The following is a 13,646-nucleotide window of genomic DNA, read 5'->3' on the forward strand; positions in this document are numbered from 1 at the left end:
GACACTAGAGGACAGCTCTGTATTAACAACACAGACACTAGAGGACACAGCTCTGTATTAACAACACAGACAGTAGAGGACAACTCTAGTTAACCTTCTGTAGTGTGGCAGTGAAAGGGTTAACCTGCTGTTGTGTGGCAGTGAAAGGGTTAACCTTCTGTGTGTTGTCGCAGTGAAAGGGTTAACAACACAGACAGTAGTAGTAGGACAACTCTGTATTTAACAAAAATAAATGAATGTGAGGTGTGGAAAGCAGACACTACAGAAATGACAAGGCAACCCCTTACACCAGCAGTACAACTGTTGTCAATGAGGGGCCCCACGCAGGAAACCAAGCCAAGTGGTGTGTGGTGATGGTGGTAGTGACCTATATATATATATAATAAGACCACCCTACAACCCCCACTGCTGTCCAGACCCTTCAGCGTTACAGCTGCTGACCTTGCAGGATATCATTTCCAATGATAACAGCTGCTGTCGCTGCTGCTGCTACGACCACTATGAGACCCGACAACACCCCGTGCCCATTAAGTATTATAGAAGGACATAATTATTATTGAGCTACTTCATTGCTATAGGTTAAATACTTCCCCAGAGTAATTAAAATAGCAATTCCAAACTATAGGGGACCTCGACTTTGTGTGAGAGCATTAACTTGTGGCTGGTGATCCTCACTCACATGATTTCTTTCAGCTGATTGTTGCTGCATGGTTCTGCTGCACAATGCTGCTTTTCATTGTTGGCAAGTCGTTTCACTACATGTAGGGCCTAATTAAATTAAATACAATTTAGATTAGATTAAATGTAGCTTAATAGTACAGCTAAATGGCAATGTGATTTTAGCAGTTAGTTGATTTTTGTTGACATTTTGAGGTGCCTGAACCACTGGAACTACACGTATGGCTGTAGAAAAGAAGGGAATTGCATGATTATTATTATTATTATTATTATTATTGTTATTATTGTTTATTTCTATTTATATAATCGACTCCCCTCTTTTGAGTGAAGCCCCTTTGACCAACCCACCCCTCCTCTCATTGTCATACAAGAGATTCTGCTGACGCCTGACGGCCTTGACCATTGTTATGGTTAAGTTATAGCAACTGGTCTAAGAAGGTGCCAGCAGATGAAAGTTTAGCACATTTTTATGTATAGAACCCAGATATGATTATTTGGTGTTGCTTCCTGTTCGACTGGCATACAGCCAGTAAGTGCACTTAGTTTTCATTTTCAATTAAGTGGTATTTTTTGCAGTCATGTCACTTCATTTAGTTAATTATTATTTTTACATTATATTGGTAGCTTTGTTTGCTGTAGTTCCACTTTATCCACTAAAGTAATTGGTACAGTAGCTTGCTAAACTATTATGCTTCAAGAGTAGCTTCCCCAACCTGCTCGAGCTGTACTGTACTGTACTGTACTGTAGGCTATACCCATTCTGCAATCTGTTCATTAAAGTTGTCAATCAATCAATCTCGAATCGATTGGCATTGCCATTTTTATCATGACTTCGCATTGTACACAAAACAGCAATAATTGCACGTTTGCAAAAATCCCATGTCGATTATAAATCAAACATTAATAAATAGTGTAGCATATGCGTTTATAAATAAACTCACAACGACATCTTGCAACAAGTGGTCCTCCTCATCGCTAGAGAAATCCGCCGCGTGTTGTTGATCGATGTTCTTCACGTACAGCTCCACATACACCTCCTTTCTGCTCTCGCTGGGAGGCAAGGCGACGCTGTTGGCAATCAAGTCCGACTTCAGTCTCGACTTGGAGAAATGAGTGGGATCCTCAACGAACACCGGCATGACAGTCACACAGGAAGAATGACACCAACAATATACAACACTAACTTGTCTTTAACCCCAAATGTAACCCAAACGCCTCTAATCTATCTGAGGTGATGATGATGATATAGATACTCAGAGGTTATCCTTGTTGCCTCCTCGTGCATTAACACTGACTGATCTGGGAACAGCTGTTACTTTGACAGCTATACTAGAGACTACAGCCAGTCAGAGCCAAGCGGAGCAACTGGCATCATGCATACCATGACATTACGATTTTGATTTGATTGGATTGAAGTGTATTTCAAATATGCAACAACAAACAAACATCAAGTACAGATTATAGCCTTAAGCCGTTCAAATAATAACCAAGCGGTGTCTCTTGGTCCTGGAAGGGAAGGGACTCCCTAAAAACGTGATATCTCCATAGAACTAACTAACTATAAATAATAAATAATAAAGATGTACATAAATCACCCACCCCTGCCACGATCCACATTAACTGCAGTGCACATTGGAGCAGTGCATGACGTCCGTGTGGGAATGAGATACCAAGTTTTTAAATGAGCCACCCATTGGAAGCAGAGCCTGAGGACCAAAGTTAGGGAACATTTCTTTATTTGCTAAATCTAACATAGCAAGCATCAATTAAATATGCCGTTTTCCCTGCTCAATCAGGGCCATTTCTGATCAGGACGTACCTGAGAATTGCGAACTCCAAAAGTGTGTTGCACAGTCGTCCAGCTGCATATTGATTGGAGGAGCTACACCACCGCCATCTGCTGGAGCAAGACGGGCAAGACGTGTGTGTGTGTGTGTGTGTGCGTGCGTGTGTGTGTGTGTGTGTGTGTGTGTGTGTGTGTGTGTGTGTGTGTGTGTGTGTGTGTGTGTGTGTGTGTGTGTGTGTGTGTGTGTGTGAAAGAGAGAGAGAGAGAGAGAGAGAGAGAGAGAGAGAGAGAGAGAGAGAGAGAAAGAGAGAGAGAGAGAGAGAGATTTTGTTGATTTTTAAGAACCTTTATTTCCAATAAATAAAAGGAATTTTTTTCATTTGTCAATTAAACATTCATACATAGACACTATTTAAATCCTCACAGAAACAAGGGGTTAAAACAGAGCTGCTTATCAACAACCGAACAAAGAGCTTCATTGAAGCACCAATGCGTCAAAAAAAAACTCAAAATCAGTCATGAGTAAATAAAACGGAAAATCTACTGTAATTCGAGCTCATACCAAAGCCTTAAACAATGGCAACAACTCCCCACCTGAACCATATTCAATTTGATTTTTCCGACTTTTGTAAATTGACAATTTTGCCTGTCCCACTACAAAGTTCACCAGCTCCCATTTCATTCCATTTGTCCTTTTATAACCAGCACCAACAATAAAAGCAGTTTTACTCCAACTCTCCCCACATTTGACAAACACAGATTCTACTGTACAACCTCAAAAAGTACTTCAATTTGTTTACACTCCAAAAAACAGTGGAAAACAGACTCTGGTTCTTGACAAAAAGGACATTTGTTAGATACTGTTGGATTTAACTTGGAGACAAAGCTATTGACTGCCACTGCTCCCTTCAGTATCCGCCACTGCAAGTCTCCTGACCTCTTGTTCAGTGGTGCTTTATAAAACACCCTCCATACTGGTTTACATTCCTCCTGCACATTCAGTTTCTCTCTCCACACAGTGTCTGTTTTCATGTAACGGGGAAGCCCCGTGAGTATATCCACAGTCACAGAAACAGGGGTGTTGACAAGTGACTGTGGCATTACGGGCTAGTAAGTTAAACTCACTTCCTCATAACAGGGTTAACAGACGCATAGGTACGGTACATAGCAGTGGATTCACTTCTTAGTGCAGCGGCCTGTGTCGTCGCCCGCGTCGCGGGAGCTCCCCTGTTCGACTCCCCCTCGGGACATTAACATTTAACATCAACACAACACAGACCAATACGATCCGTCACATTCACACTCAGCATTTTTTTTGTTTAGAGCGTGCACACAGTATTTATACATTGCCTTCCCACTCAACATGTACAATTCAATGGTCCCATCAGTCCAGTTTGATCTATTTGGGGACTCAGTTCAGGAGAAGGATCTCCTGCATCAGGAATGTCTGTTCCACTTAGATGGTCCCGTAACATGTCCCACTCCTGATTACTCAGTCTTTCAGGCCACGCAGTCAAAAAGTTCCTGGTTTGGCGACCCGACCTCAAACCCATCAGAGAGGACACTTCCTCTGTGTTACGAAGTCCTGGGCCCGCTGCATCCACTATTTGTTTCAGCTTTACTCCCCCAGCTGAAACTAAACGCTGGGTGAGACCAATCCTGCTTTCATTCTGAATGTCCAATCGGGTCCCATAGATTAAAGGCTCCTCCAATAGCCAAAACAGTGAACTTGTGGGTTCCGTTCTGCTCCATTTAAACAGCGCCCATGGTTTAAAAAGTCCTTGATAAAATGGAGTCAAATCACATAAACGTATAAAATGACATTCCAACAAAAACAAAGACACAGAGAGAGAGAGAGAGAGAGAGAGAGAGAGAGAGAGAGAGAGAGAGAGAGAGAGAGAGAGAGAGAGAGAGAGAGAGAGAGAGAGAGAGAGAGAGGGGGGGGAGGGAGGGAAGGAGGGAGGGAGGGAGGGAGGGAGGGAGGGAGGGAGGGAGAGGGAGATCTATGAGAAAAGTTGCTCTATTATGCCTTAAACCAGTGAAACACAATCTGACCCCTCAATGGGACCTCTCATTATTACTGCATAGTCTAATGGGACCCTCTTTTGAGCCCTTAGTTGTCAGTTGTCTTTCAAGACATAATTTCTCTTGGCTATCACGTCGAAAAAGCATGTAAGCTGTCCTTCCGGAATGCCTGACTGTCAATGGAAATGGCAGCAGTGCTATTTTGAGACCTAATCCTGATTTTGTCCCTAAGAACATTAGGAGCTCTTTTCACCCCAGGGACATTGTCCTGAAGATGTTCTACCCTCCTCCCCACTTTAACCCCCATGAGGAGAGGAGCATGCATCAGCTATGTCCTGTCCATGCACTCTCTCATGTATGTGGAATGCGCAGCCGGCTTCAGATCCACGTCACACTTGCTTATGTCATGGCAGGGCTGCCAAACACTGGACTGTGTCTAAAAAATACTTGTCGTTTTTGGCTATGCAAGGGTATTGGTCCTATCAAGGCCAGGGCCCACGCACAGAGTGGCTGCCTCCTCTGCCCTGCTCAAGGGTGTCTGCTGCATTTACAGTAGATTCACTTTTAAAAAGAATCTTAAATTGTTTTTAAATTGTTTTTAACACTGTAAATTAATTTTTTGTTTTTGTTTTACACGAATGTAATTTTTTGCTATATTAATTGTTACAGTAGGTTCATTATGCATTGTGTGTACTGACTTTTAATAATTTTGTTTTTTGCAATAGTGATTGTTTTTGTGTGTTTTTTTGTGTGTGGACCCCAGGAAGACTAGCTGGTTGCCATCGCACCAGCTAACGGGGATCCCTAATCAAATCAAATCAAATCAGTGGAAGACGCATCAGCATCTTAGTTTTCCCCTTGCTCTTTTGTCAGATTCGATCTGTCCACCTCTCATTCCGTCCTCGGCACAGGAGCCCTTCTAGTTCTAACTAGTTGTGGGATTTTTCTGGGCTCCTTGCCCTTGTTAGGGGTTCTTCATGTGTAATTATGCACTGGAATGCCTGTCACCCCGACTCAGGTTACAATTCGTAACTCTTTCACTGAGCACTCCAGGCAATGTCCCTGTGAAATACCTGTGGGTTTGAGAACATTTCATTCAGGGTCAGTGCTTATCCACATGTGTAAAGTGGGTCCCCTTTTGCAACTATTACAATTCGTAACCAGGTCCTATTGGCCACCCCGCTTTCCTATCTTCTACCCTTTGTCGACCCTTTTAGGCTAGAACAAGGCTTTTCTCAGTCAATTTACCCTCTGACTTCTCAGCATTGGATGTTTGGCTGGTGCATTTTTATGCACAAGGAACAGCTCTGTCTCCTTGTTAATCCTTTTAGAGTTTAACAGGAGCCTGAGTGTTCCTCCATCTGATTTGTCTTTTTGGACCAACAGGGGGTGCACTGACCAGGGCTATGCACTAGCTTTTCCCTATTGTCCAATAGGCTAACCAAGATGTGCGGCCAGTATGAAATCAAATGATGATTATGAATTATAACCCTAATTATATGAATATTGGTGTAACATCTTGCTTTCTCTCTCTGTTGTCCCTAGTTGTCTTTAAAAGGAGCTTTTGGGAGGGAGATTGCTGGCAACCACACCTGCTTATATCCTAGCAGCGGGGGTGGGATGTGGTCCTGGTCAGTGATAGGTGCATTGAGAAAAGATATTTCAGCAAGTGCCCATAGGTGCATGGAGCAGTCCAATAGGAGAAGCAAGACGCTACGCCAGTATTCATATAACTAGAGTTATAATATATAACCTTCATTTCAAACTGTATTTAGTTCCATGCATTTAAGGGTAGAAATCAAACCATGCAGTTTTGTACAAAGATGTGATTTTATTATTTTTGTATACATACCTGTAAAACTGAGACTTGTTTATACTGAACCACAGAATCGCCATAAAGTCTCAATATGCAGCCCAGAAACACGCACACATACAGACCCCCGTGTCACTATGCTCTGGCCGCCAACATATACTGTATATCAGCGGTTCTCAAACTACGGGGGTTGTGGGTAGCTGACAGTGGGGTTGCGCATTGGCAAGTAAAAAAAATTAAATCAATATATATATATATTGTTTTTTTTATGTTCTGAAACATATTTTGGCTAAATATGCCTCGTTTTATAAATGTGTATTGATAACATCGTGCTGTAATTAAATGTTCTAATAAATATGCATGATCAAGTTCAACAACGTGTGCTTTTATTTTGATATTCCTTAATTCCATGTTGAAATTACGCGATACAGTGTGGGGTCGCCAAAATAAATTCTAAATAAAATCGTCGTGGTGGTATAAAAAAGTTTGAGAACCCCTGCTGTATATACATAAAACATATACTGTAAATAAAGTTGAGTATCCCTGCTCTAACTCATTAACTCTCTATAACTGTTAAACTAAATCAATGTGTGCAATGTGAGATTATGAGCACAATAAATCAGCATGGTTTTTGGTGAAGAGCCCCTTTATCCCTTTCACTACCACACTACCAAAGGGTTAACCCTTTCACTGCGACCATACAGAATGTTAACCCTTTCACTGCCACACGACAAAGGGTTAACCCTTTCACAACCACACCACAGAAGGTTAACCCTTTCACTACCAGACTACAGACCGTCTGTAGTCTGGTAGTGAAAGGTTAACCTTCTGTCGTGTGGTAGTGAAAGGGTTAACGATGGAATCAGTAATGCCGTCAAACAGCGACCTCTAGGCAAAAGAGCCCTGCTTGGTGGTATTGCACTTTGTGTACATTCTTTGGTTTGGTCTGATGTGTGGTTTGGAGTTGAGTGGGGATAGAGGGGGGGGGGTTGCTATCGCTGGCCACACACGGGGCGACAGTGGCTCAGGAGGTAGAGCGGTCGTCTGGTAATCGGAAGGTTCCCGGTTCGATTCCCGCTTCTCCCGGCCAGTGTGTCAAAGTGCACTTGAGCAAGACATGACTTAACCTATAATTGCTCCCGATGAGCAGGTTGGCACCTTGTAGGGTCGCCTCCACACTCTGTGTGTGAATGTGAGTGAATGGGTAGAAATGTGAGGAACAAAAATAATTGTAAAGCGCTTTGGATAAAAGCACTATATAAATGCACCATTTACCATATACTACACCTTAGGCTCCGCCAAGAGATCAATCAATCATCAATCAGATGTATTTATAGAGCACATTTAAACATGACACATGTCAACCAAAGTGCTGTACAGAGGCTAGTAGATACACATAGATACATCTAGACAACATATAGACAACAATCACATCTCAGTTATACAGGAGGACACACAAGCAAACAGGGCATGAGTCAGTGTAAATCGGGAAATGCTAACAAGTAGAGGTGGGTTTTGAGTCTAGACTTGAAGGCATCTGAAGAAGAGAGGGGCTCTTTTGCCTATCAGTCGCTGTTTGACAGATTCTACCTTTAAGCAAGTGAAGGATATAAACAGGCTATATATAAATGAATGAACTGGAAAGAGCTGGGATCCGAAGAAAGAGCAAAACACCACTACAACAAAGCAGGTGGAAAGCAGACCATAATATATTATTTATATATATGTATAATATTATTTGATATCTGGACGTTGATATCTGGTAGCTCTGATGAAAACACGAGTCTTTTATAGCTGTTAAATTGGTTGTTCCAGTAATTCACTTCAGACTCTAAAGTCATCCTCTCCCCAGCAGCGTTGCGGGGCATTTAGCTACCTGGCTACCTAGCTCCAGTTCAACCAGCGTCGCGGAGCATTTAGCTACTTGGCTACCTAGCTGCAGTTCAACCAGCGTCGCGGGGCATTTAGCTACCTGGCTACCTAGCTCCAGTTCAACAGCGTTGCGGGGCATTTAGCCTGCTGGCTACCTAGCTACGGTTCAGATAACTAGCTACATGCAACATTTAGCGAGCTGGGTTAGCCGGCTAGTTGGCTTTGAATCCCGGCTAGGTAGCCATCAGGCTAAATGCTCCGCGACGCTGGTTGAACCGTAGCTAGGTAGCCAGCAGGCTAAATGCTCCGCGACGCTGGTTGAACTGGAGCTAGGTAGCCAGCAGGCTAAATGCTCCGCGACGCTGGTTGAACTGCCTGCGCCGGTCTGTCTGTCGAAGACCGAGGGAACCGCATCGGGCTTCAGCTGATTAGTGGTCTTCTGGACAAACCTCCCACCCCCAACAACATAATCCGAGGCAATGAAGTGTTCGCTGCAGATCTTCATTCCCTGTCCAACAGGCTGATCGCGCCGCTTGAGTGCAGCCAGCCAACGTGCCAACAACACTGTTTTTTTCACTGGTAGTTTGTGGAAATGAACCAACTTTCCTCTCTCTTTCACACAGTAAAATTAGTTTGAACAGCCAGGAGCAATACAAAAAGAACCACCGCGGCGGTCCCGTTGTTTGGTCTAGGCAACATTTTATTTACTGACTGACCCGACAATCCATGTTTACTATAGGCAGCTAACCAGCAGTGTATACACCAAACTAACACCGTGACGTCACCATCTAAAATGGCGCCGCCCATGGCGAAAACAGGGAAATTATATTAGATTTTTCAGACAAATAAGCAGGATTTCACATTTGATTATAGGACCCTGTCTTACACAAGGTACACAACAAACGAACTAGGATCACATTGTTCAATGCTTCATCTCCCCTTTAACAATTGTGTGTATTGGGCTAGCCCAGGGGTGGGCAATTATTTTTCCCAGGGGGCCAAATGAGCAACGGAAAATATTTTGGAGGGCCGGGCCAAAATTCCGAACTCAATTATGCATAATATACATTTTATTTCTATATAAAAAGGAGTAAATGGCATTGTTTTGACCGCTGGTAAGAGTGTATGTTATTATTTGCCAATTAAAAGGTGAGGTTAGCTTTCAAAAATATCCTTTATTCAAATAGAATTTCCAAAATGATAAACAAAATGTGAAATATTTAACTTATTTTCAGTCACATTAATAACAAAGGGCATTTTGAGTTTCATATACTATTGAAACAAGGATTTTTCTTAGCTTTCTAAAGACATCACATAATCTTTGTAGCCAAAATAAACAAGACATGTCACTGAACTGTGTAACTGTAAAGAAAAGTGTCCCAGTTTTGTAGCCTTTTTGACTTTACATGCCTATATTAAACATTTAATGTTTTCAGAACTGTGCAAAAATATATATATATATATCATGTGTCCCATTTCACTTGTTATATTTCCACATTTTAGTGTTCTTCAGTTCTTTTTTTTTACTGTGCAGAAAAAAAGAAAAGGATCAAGTGTCCCATTTCACTTGTTATATTCCCACATTTTAGTGTTCTTCAGTTCTTTTTTTTCATTCAGTGTGAGAAATCCAGTCTCTTGAGCTTTAACAAATCCATCAAAGTCAGGTTGAATGTCTGAGGTGGAGATGCGAAGCACAGCTGACAGATGTTCATCAGTGAGAGAGGATCTGTACCTGGATTTGGTAAACGTCATGACTGAGAATGTCTGTTCACATATGTAGGTGGATCCAAAGAGAACCAACATCTTCTGAGCATGACTTCTCATGTTTGGAAAGTTCTCCTCCTTGAGAGCAGAGTAGAACTCTATCAGTGATGCTGACTTAAAGTGCTCTTTCAGTAGTGAATCAGACTGCAGGTCAATGAGTTCAAGCTGAACATCAGTGGGTGCACTATCAACACTGCAGGTAAAGGGAGAGGAAACCAGCTGCATTTCATCCTCAACCTTTTTGAAATCTTGAAAACGCCTTGAAAATTCATCATGCAGTGCTCCTAACATGGATGACTACCTGTGCCGGTGATCAGCTGATGGTTTGACTTCTTTCAGGGTTTTCATGTGTTCGATATTGTTGCTGCCTAGTGCCTTGAAATTTATTGCAACTTTGTCATGAAGGCTTTCACATGGCTATGCATTTCATGAGCAAAAATGCCCTTGCCCTGCAGTTGTGTGTTCAGTAGGGATGGGTACCGTTCACATTTGAAAAATTTTAATCAAAAAATTTAATCTACCTAACCACACTTTCGACCGTTTTCGGCTTGCCATTGCCCTGACTGCTTTGTTGTTGAATCAAGTCAAATCCTAGGTAAGCGTATATTGTGCGTGTGAACGTTGACATAAAAAAAAAAAAATAAATAAAAAAAATGTTATCATGTAATCTTTTGCGGGCCGGTCAGAATCATCCCGCGGGTCGTATTTGGCCCGCGGGCCGTACAATGCCCAGGTCTGGGCTAGCCCATTCTGCAATATGTTAATAGAGTTTTCGTTCATTCATTCATTTATCCCGTCACGGGTGCACACCGCAGGGGAGGTTGTTGCATGGCTACTAGTGGAGCAGTGCTTCACTAGTAATAGACTTTGGTCAGCAGCCGCCACTGGTGTTCCGTGCTTAGTGGTGCAGGTGGCATCGGTCCTTTGCCCTGACATGGTGGAACGGTATCCCGCCCGGCCGACACCAAGAGGCGAGTCGGCCCGGCAGGTGGCTGGTGGGCTGTTGAAGCTTATACCGCCGCGGTACAGAATTTAGCAGCAACTAACAACATTGCTCAATTGGCTGCTTTTCTGTCAAAAATGGTGTCGGGTGGTGGGGCCTTAGGGCTAGCCGACGTCAAAACCATTGCGCGAGGTTTTGAGGTCATTCAGTTTTTGACCCAGCCGCAAGCTATAACTGCAGGGAGGGCTAGGATGCTGTCAACGGTTGTTCACAGGCATCTTGGTTGGAGCAATCTCCCCTTGAGGAGGGGAGGGGTCTCCTTCTCAGGGCTCCCCTCTCCGCGGGTGGACCTTGGTCTGCCCCCGGAGGCGCCGGCGGTATTTGACCTGGGCTCCACGCCGCCCCACACTGCGCAGCCAGAGGTGAGAGCATGGCCTCGCCAGCGGCTGCGGCGAGGTCCCCAGCCAGGGGCCATGTTTCCCCCGTATGAGATACCCTGGACAGGAAAACAGGTGATCACAAGGCCGACAGCCTCGGCGGCCCGAGGGATCGGCTATATTAGATTTGCACGCCCTAAAAAAACTTTGCCATCTATCTGTGTCTAGCTCGCTCTCCGGTTACTCCCCCCCACTACGCTACGGGGCTCAGGGCTCTGATTTGTCCCCTTTGGCTGCGGGCCGCGTTCTTCCAGTGAAGCGCAAGCGGCCCCACATTTCGCTTCTCATGGAGACAGGGGCTGACACCCAGTTGCTAGCTAGGCCTGGGTCTGTCTATGAGAATTCTGTGCTGTCAAGCGGCTCCCACACCACACGTCCTGCGTCTGTTTGGTGAGCCTGGTGTTGTATCTGTCAACGGAGCAGGGTTCCCTGTATCAAAAAAATTCTGTCAGAGGGGGAACTCTAGGCCCAGGAGGTCGCAGCGTGGGTTCCCCCCAGCCCCACCCTCGCCAGGCCGGGTATTACGTTAGTGCCTCCCCCGTCTGGACTTCCGATCCCGCGGTGGTCAGTTAGGCACGCGTAATTTGGGTGGTAGTAATATCACTACAGGGCTATGGTGTGTAGAGACCCACCCTATCGGGCAGTGTGGGACCACACACCATGCATGTCCAGCTGCAGGGCAGGCTGTCCTCAGCAAGCTAAGCCAGGAAGATGCTCAGGGGGGGGAGCCTATGTCACCAGGGGTGATGGCCGCTCCCCCCGTATCAGACCGCCCCTTCTGTCAGGGTCCCCCCCTTGGGTGCGATTGCCTCGTTGGTAGAGTCAGGGTGCGATATCCCGGCTCCGCGGGACACCCTGCTCGCGCGGTTGGCGAGACCAGGGTTGACGACGCACAGCGGGAGGGACCGGGCCACCTATCTACGATTCCTAGCGGACCAGCGGCAGTTGGCGGCGGGGACGCTTTGGAATTTTTACCACATATGGCTGCAGTAGTAGCCATATGTCAGTGTGGATGGAGAGAACGCTGAGGGTGGCGCTTGTGTTACAGTTTACACACCCCCGCCCTCCGTTTTTGGGTTTGGTAAGGACTCTATTATCAGAGTCCGCGGCAGTGACAGCCCTGGCCGAGGAGATTCGTTCTCTGGCGGTGAAGCAGGCCGTCGTCGTGGTCCCATGGGAGGACGCGATGAGCGGCGTTTCCTCCCGATATTCTCTGGTGCCCGAGAAATCGGGGGGGGGGGGGGGGGGGGCGGGTGTCAGACCCATACTGGACCTGTCCCATGGAAGGTTCAGAATGTTGACCGTTACCCACCTGTTAAGCGCTGTCAGGTGGGAGACTGGTTCACCTCCATAGACCTGAAGGATGCGTATTCGCATCCCGATCTTCCCTCCTAGGACATACCTACGCTTCCTTCAGGGCTTAGCATACGAGTACCAGTGGCTGCCGTTTGGCTACTCGCTGGCTCCTCGCATCTTCACCAAGTGCGTGGAGACTGCGCTGGGGCCTCTGCGTTGTCAGGGGATACGAATTGTATTCTACCCTGGACGACGTTCTGGTCCTCGGCCGGTCAGAGAAGATCGCCAGGTCTCATACCAGGCAGGTGGTGGAATTCCTCACCAGCCTGGGTTTTGCTGTAGACTGGAAGTAGAGTACTCCTCTTCCCAGTCAATGGGTGGTGTACTTGGGCTTATTTCTAAGCTCAAGGTCTATATGGGCATCCCTCTCAGAGCGGCGGCGAGTGGATGTTCTCGGCGCGCTCGGGCAGTTCTGTCCTAGGACGGTTATGGCGCTGTCCGTGATGCGCCTGCTCGGTATGATGGCATCTGCTCACTCTGTGGTCCCTCTTGGCCTCCTCTTCATGAGGAGGATACAGAGGTGGTTTTCCAGTATGGAAAAAGACCCGGTGAGAGACAAGTGGAAGCGGCTGAAGGTTCCCATGTCAGTACTGGGGGACCTCGCCCTCTGGGGAGGGCCTGGGGCCCTCACCAGCGGGGTCCCCATGGGCAGCAGGCTGTCACATGTCACGGTCTTCACCGATGCCTCCCTCATGGGATGGGGGGGGACGTGTTGGGCCAACGCAGTAGGAGGCAGCTGGCAGGACCATGCTGCCCGGTCTGCACTACATTTCAATGTGTTGGAATTGAAGGCAGTCCTTCTGGTCCTCAAACGGCTCGGCCACCTTGTGGTGGGCAAGCATGTTTTGATCAGGGCGGACAACACAACATCAGCGTCGTATATCGACAGACAGGGAGGAGTACGCTCCCCCCGTCTGCACCGGGCGGCAGTCGAGCTCTGGCTATGTGCGTCTCTCAATCTGCGCAGCCTGA

At 45.9% G+C, this 13,646-nt stretch overlaps 1 protein-coding gene across 1 annotated transcript in view; it reads right to left on the reverse strand.

The window, feature by feature from the left end:
* Window positions 1–1,817, reverse strand: part of lemd1 (LEM domain containing 1) — a gene marked incomplete at both ends in the record, with an annotated part of 33,328 nt that extends 31,511 nt beyond the window's left edge. The window contains one exon of the mRNA XM_084333592.1: window positions 1,620–1,817. Within this exon, the coding sequence (XP_084189718.1) occupies window positions 1,620–1,817 (198 nt within the window). The remainder of the gene's footprint in view (window positions 1–1,619) is intronic.
* Between the last annotated feature and the right edge of the window lie 11,829 nt (window positions 1,818–13,646).

This window comes from Notolepis coatsorum, assembly GCF_963971535.1.
Source record: "Notolepis coatsorum genome assembly, chromosome: 17".
NCBI lineage: Eukaryota > Metazoa > Chordata > Actinopteri > Aulopiformes > Paralepididae > Notolepis > Notolepis coatsorum.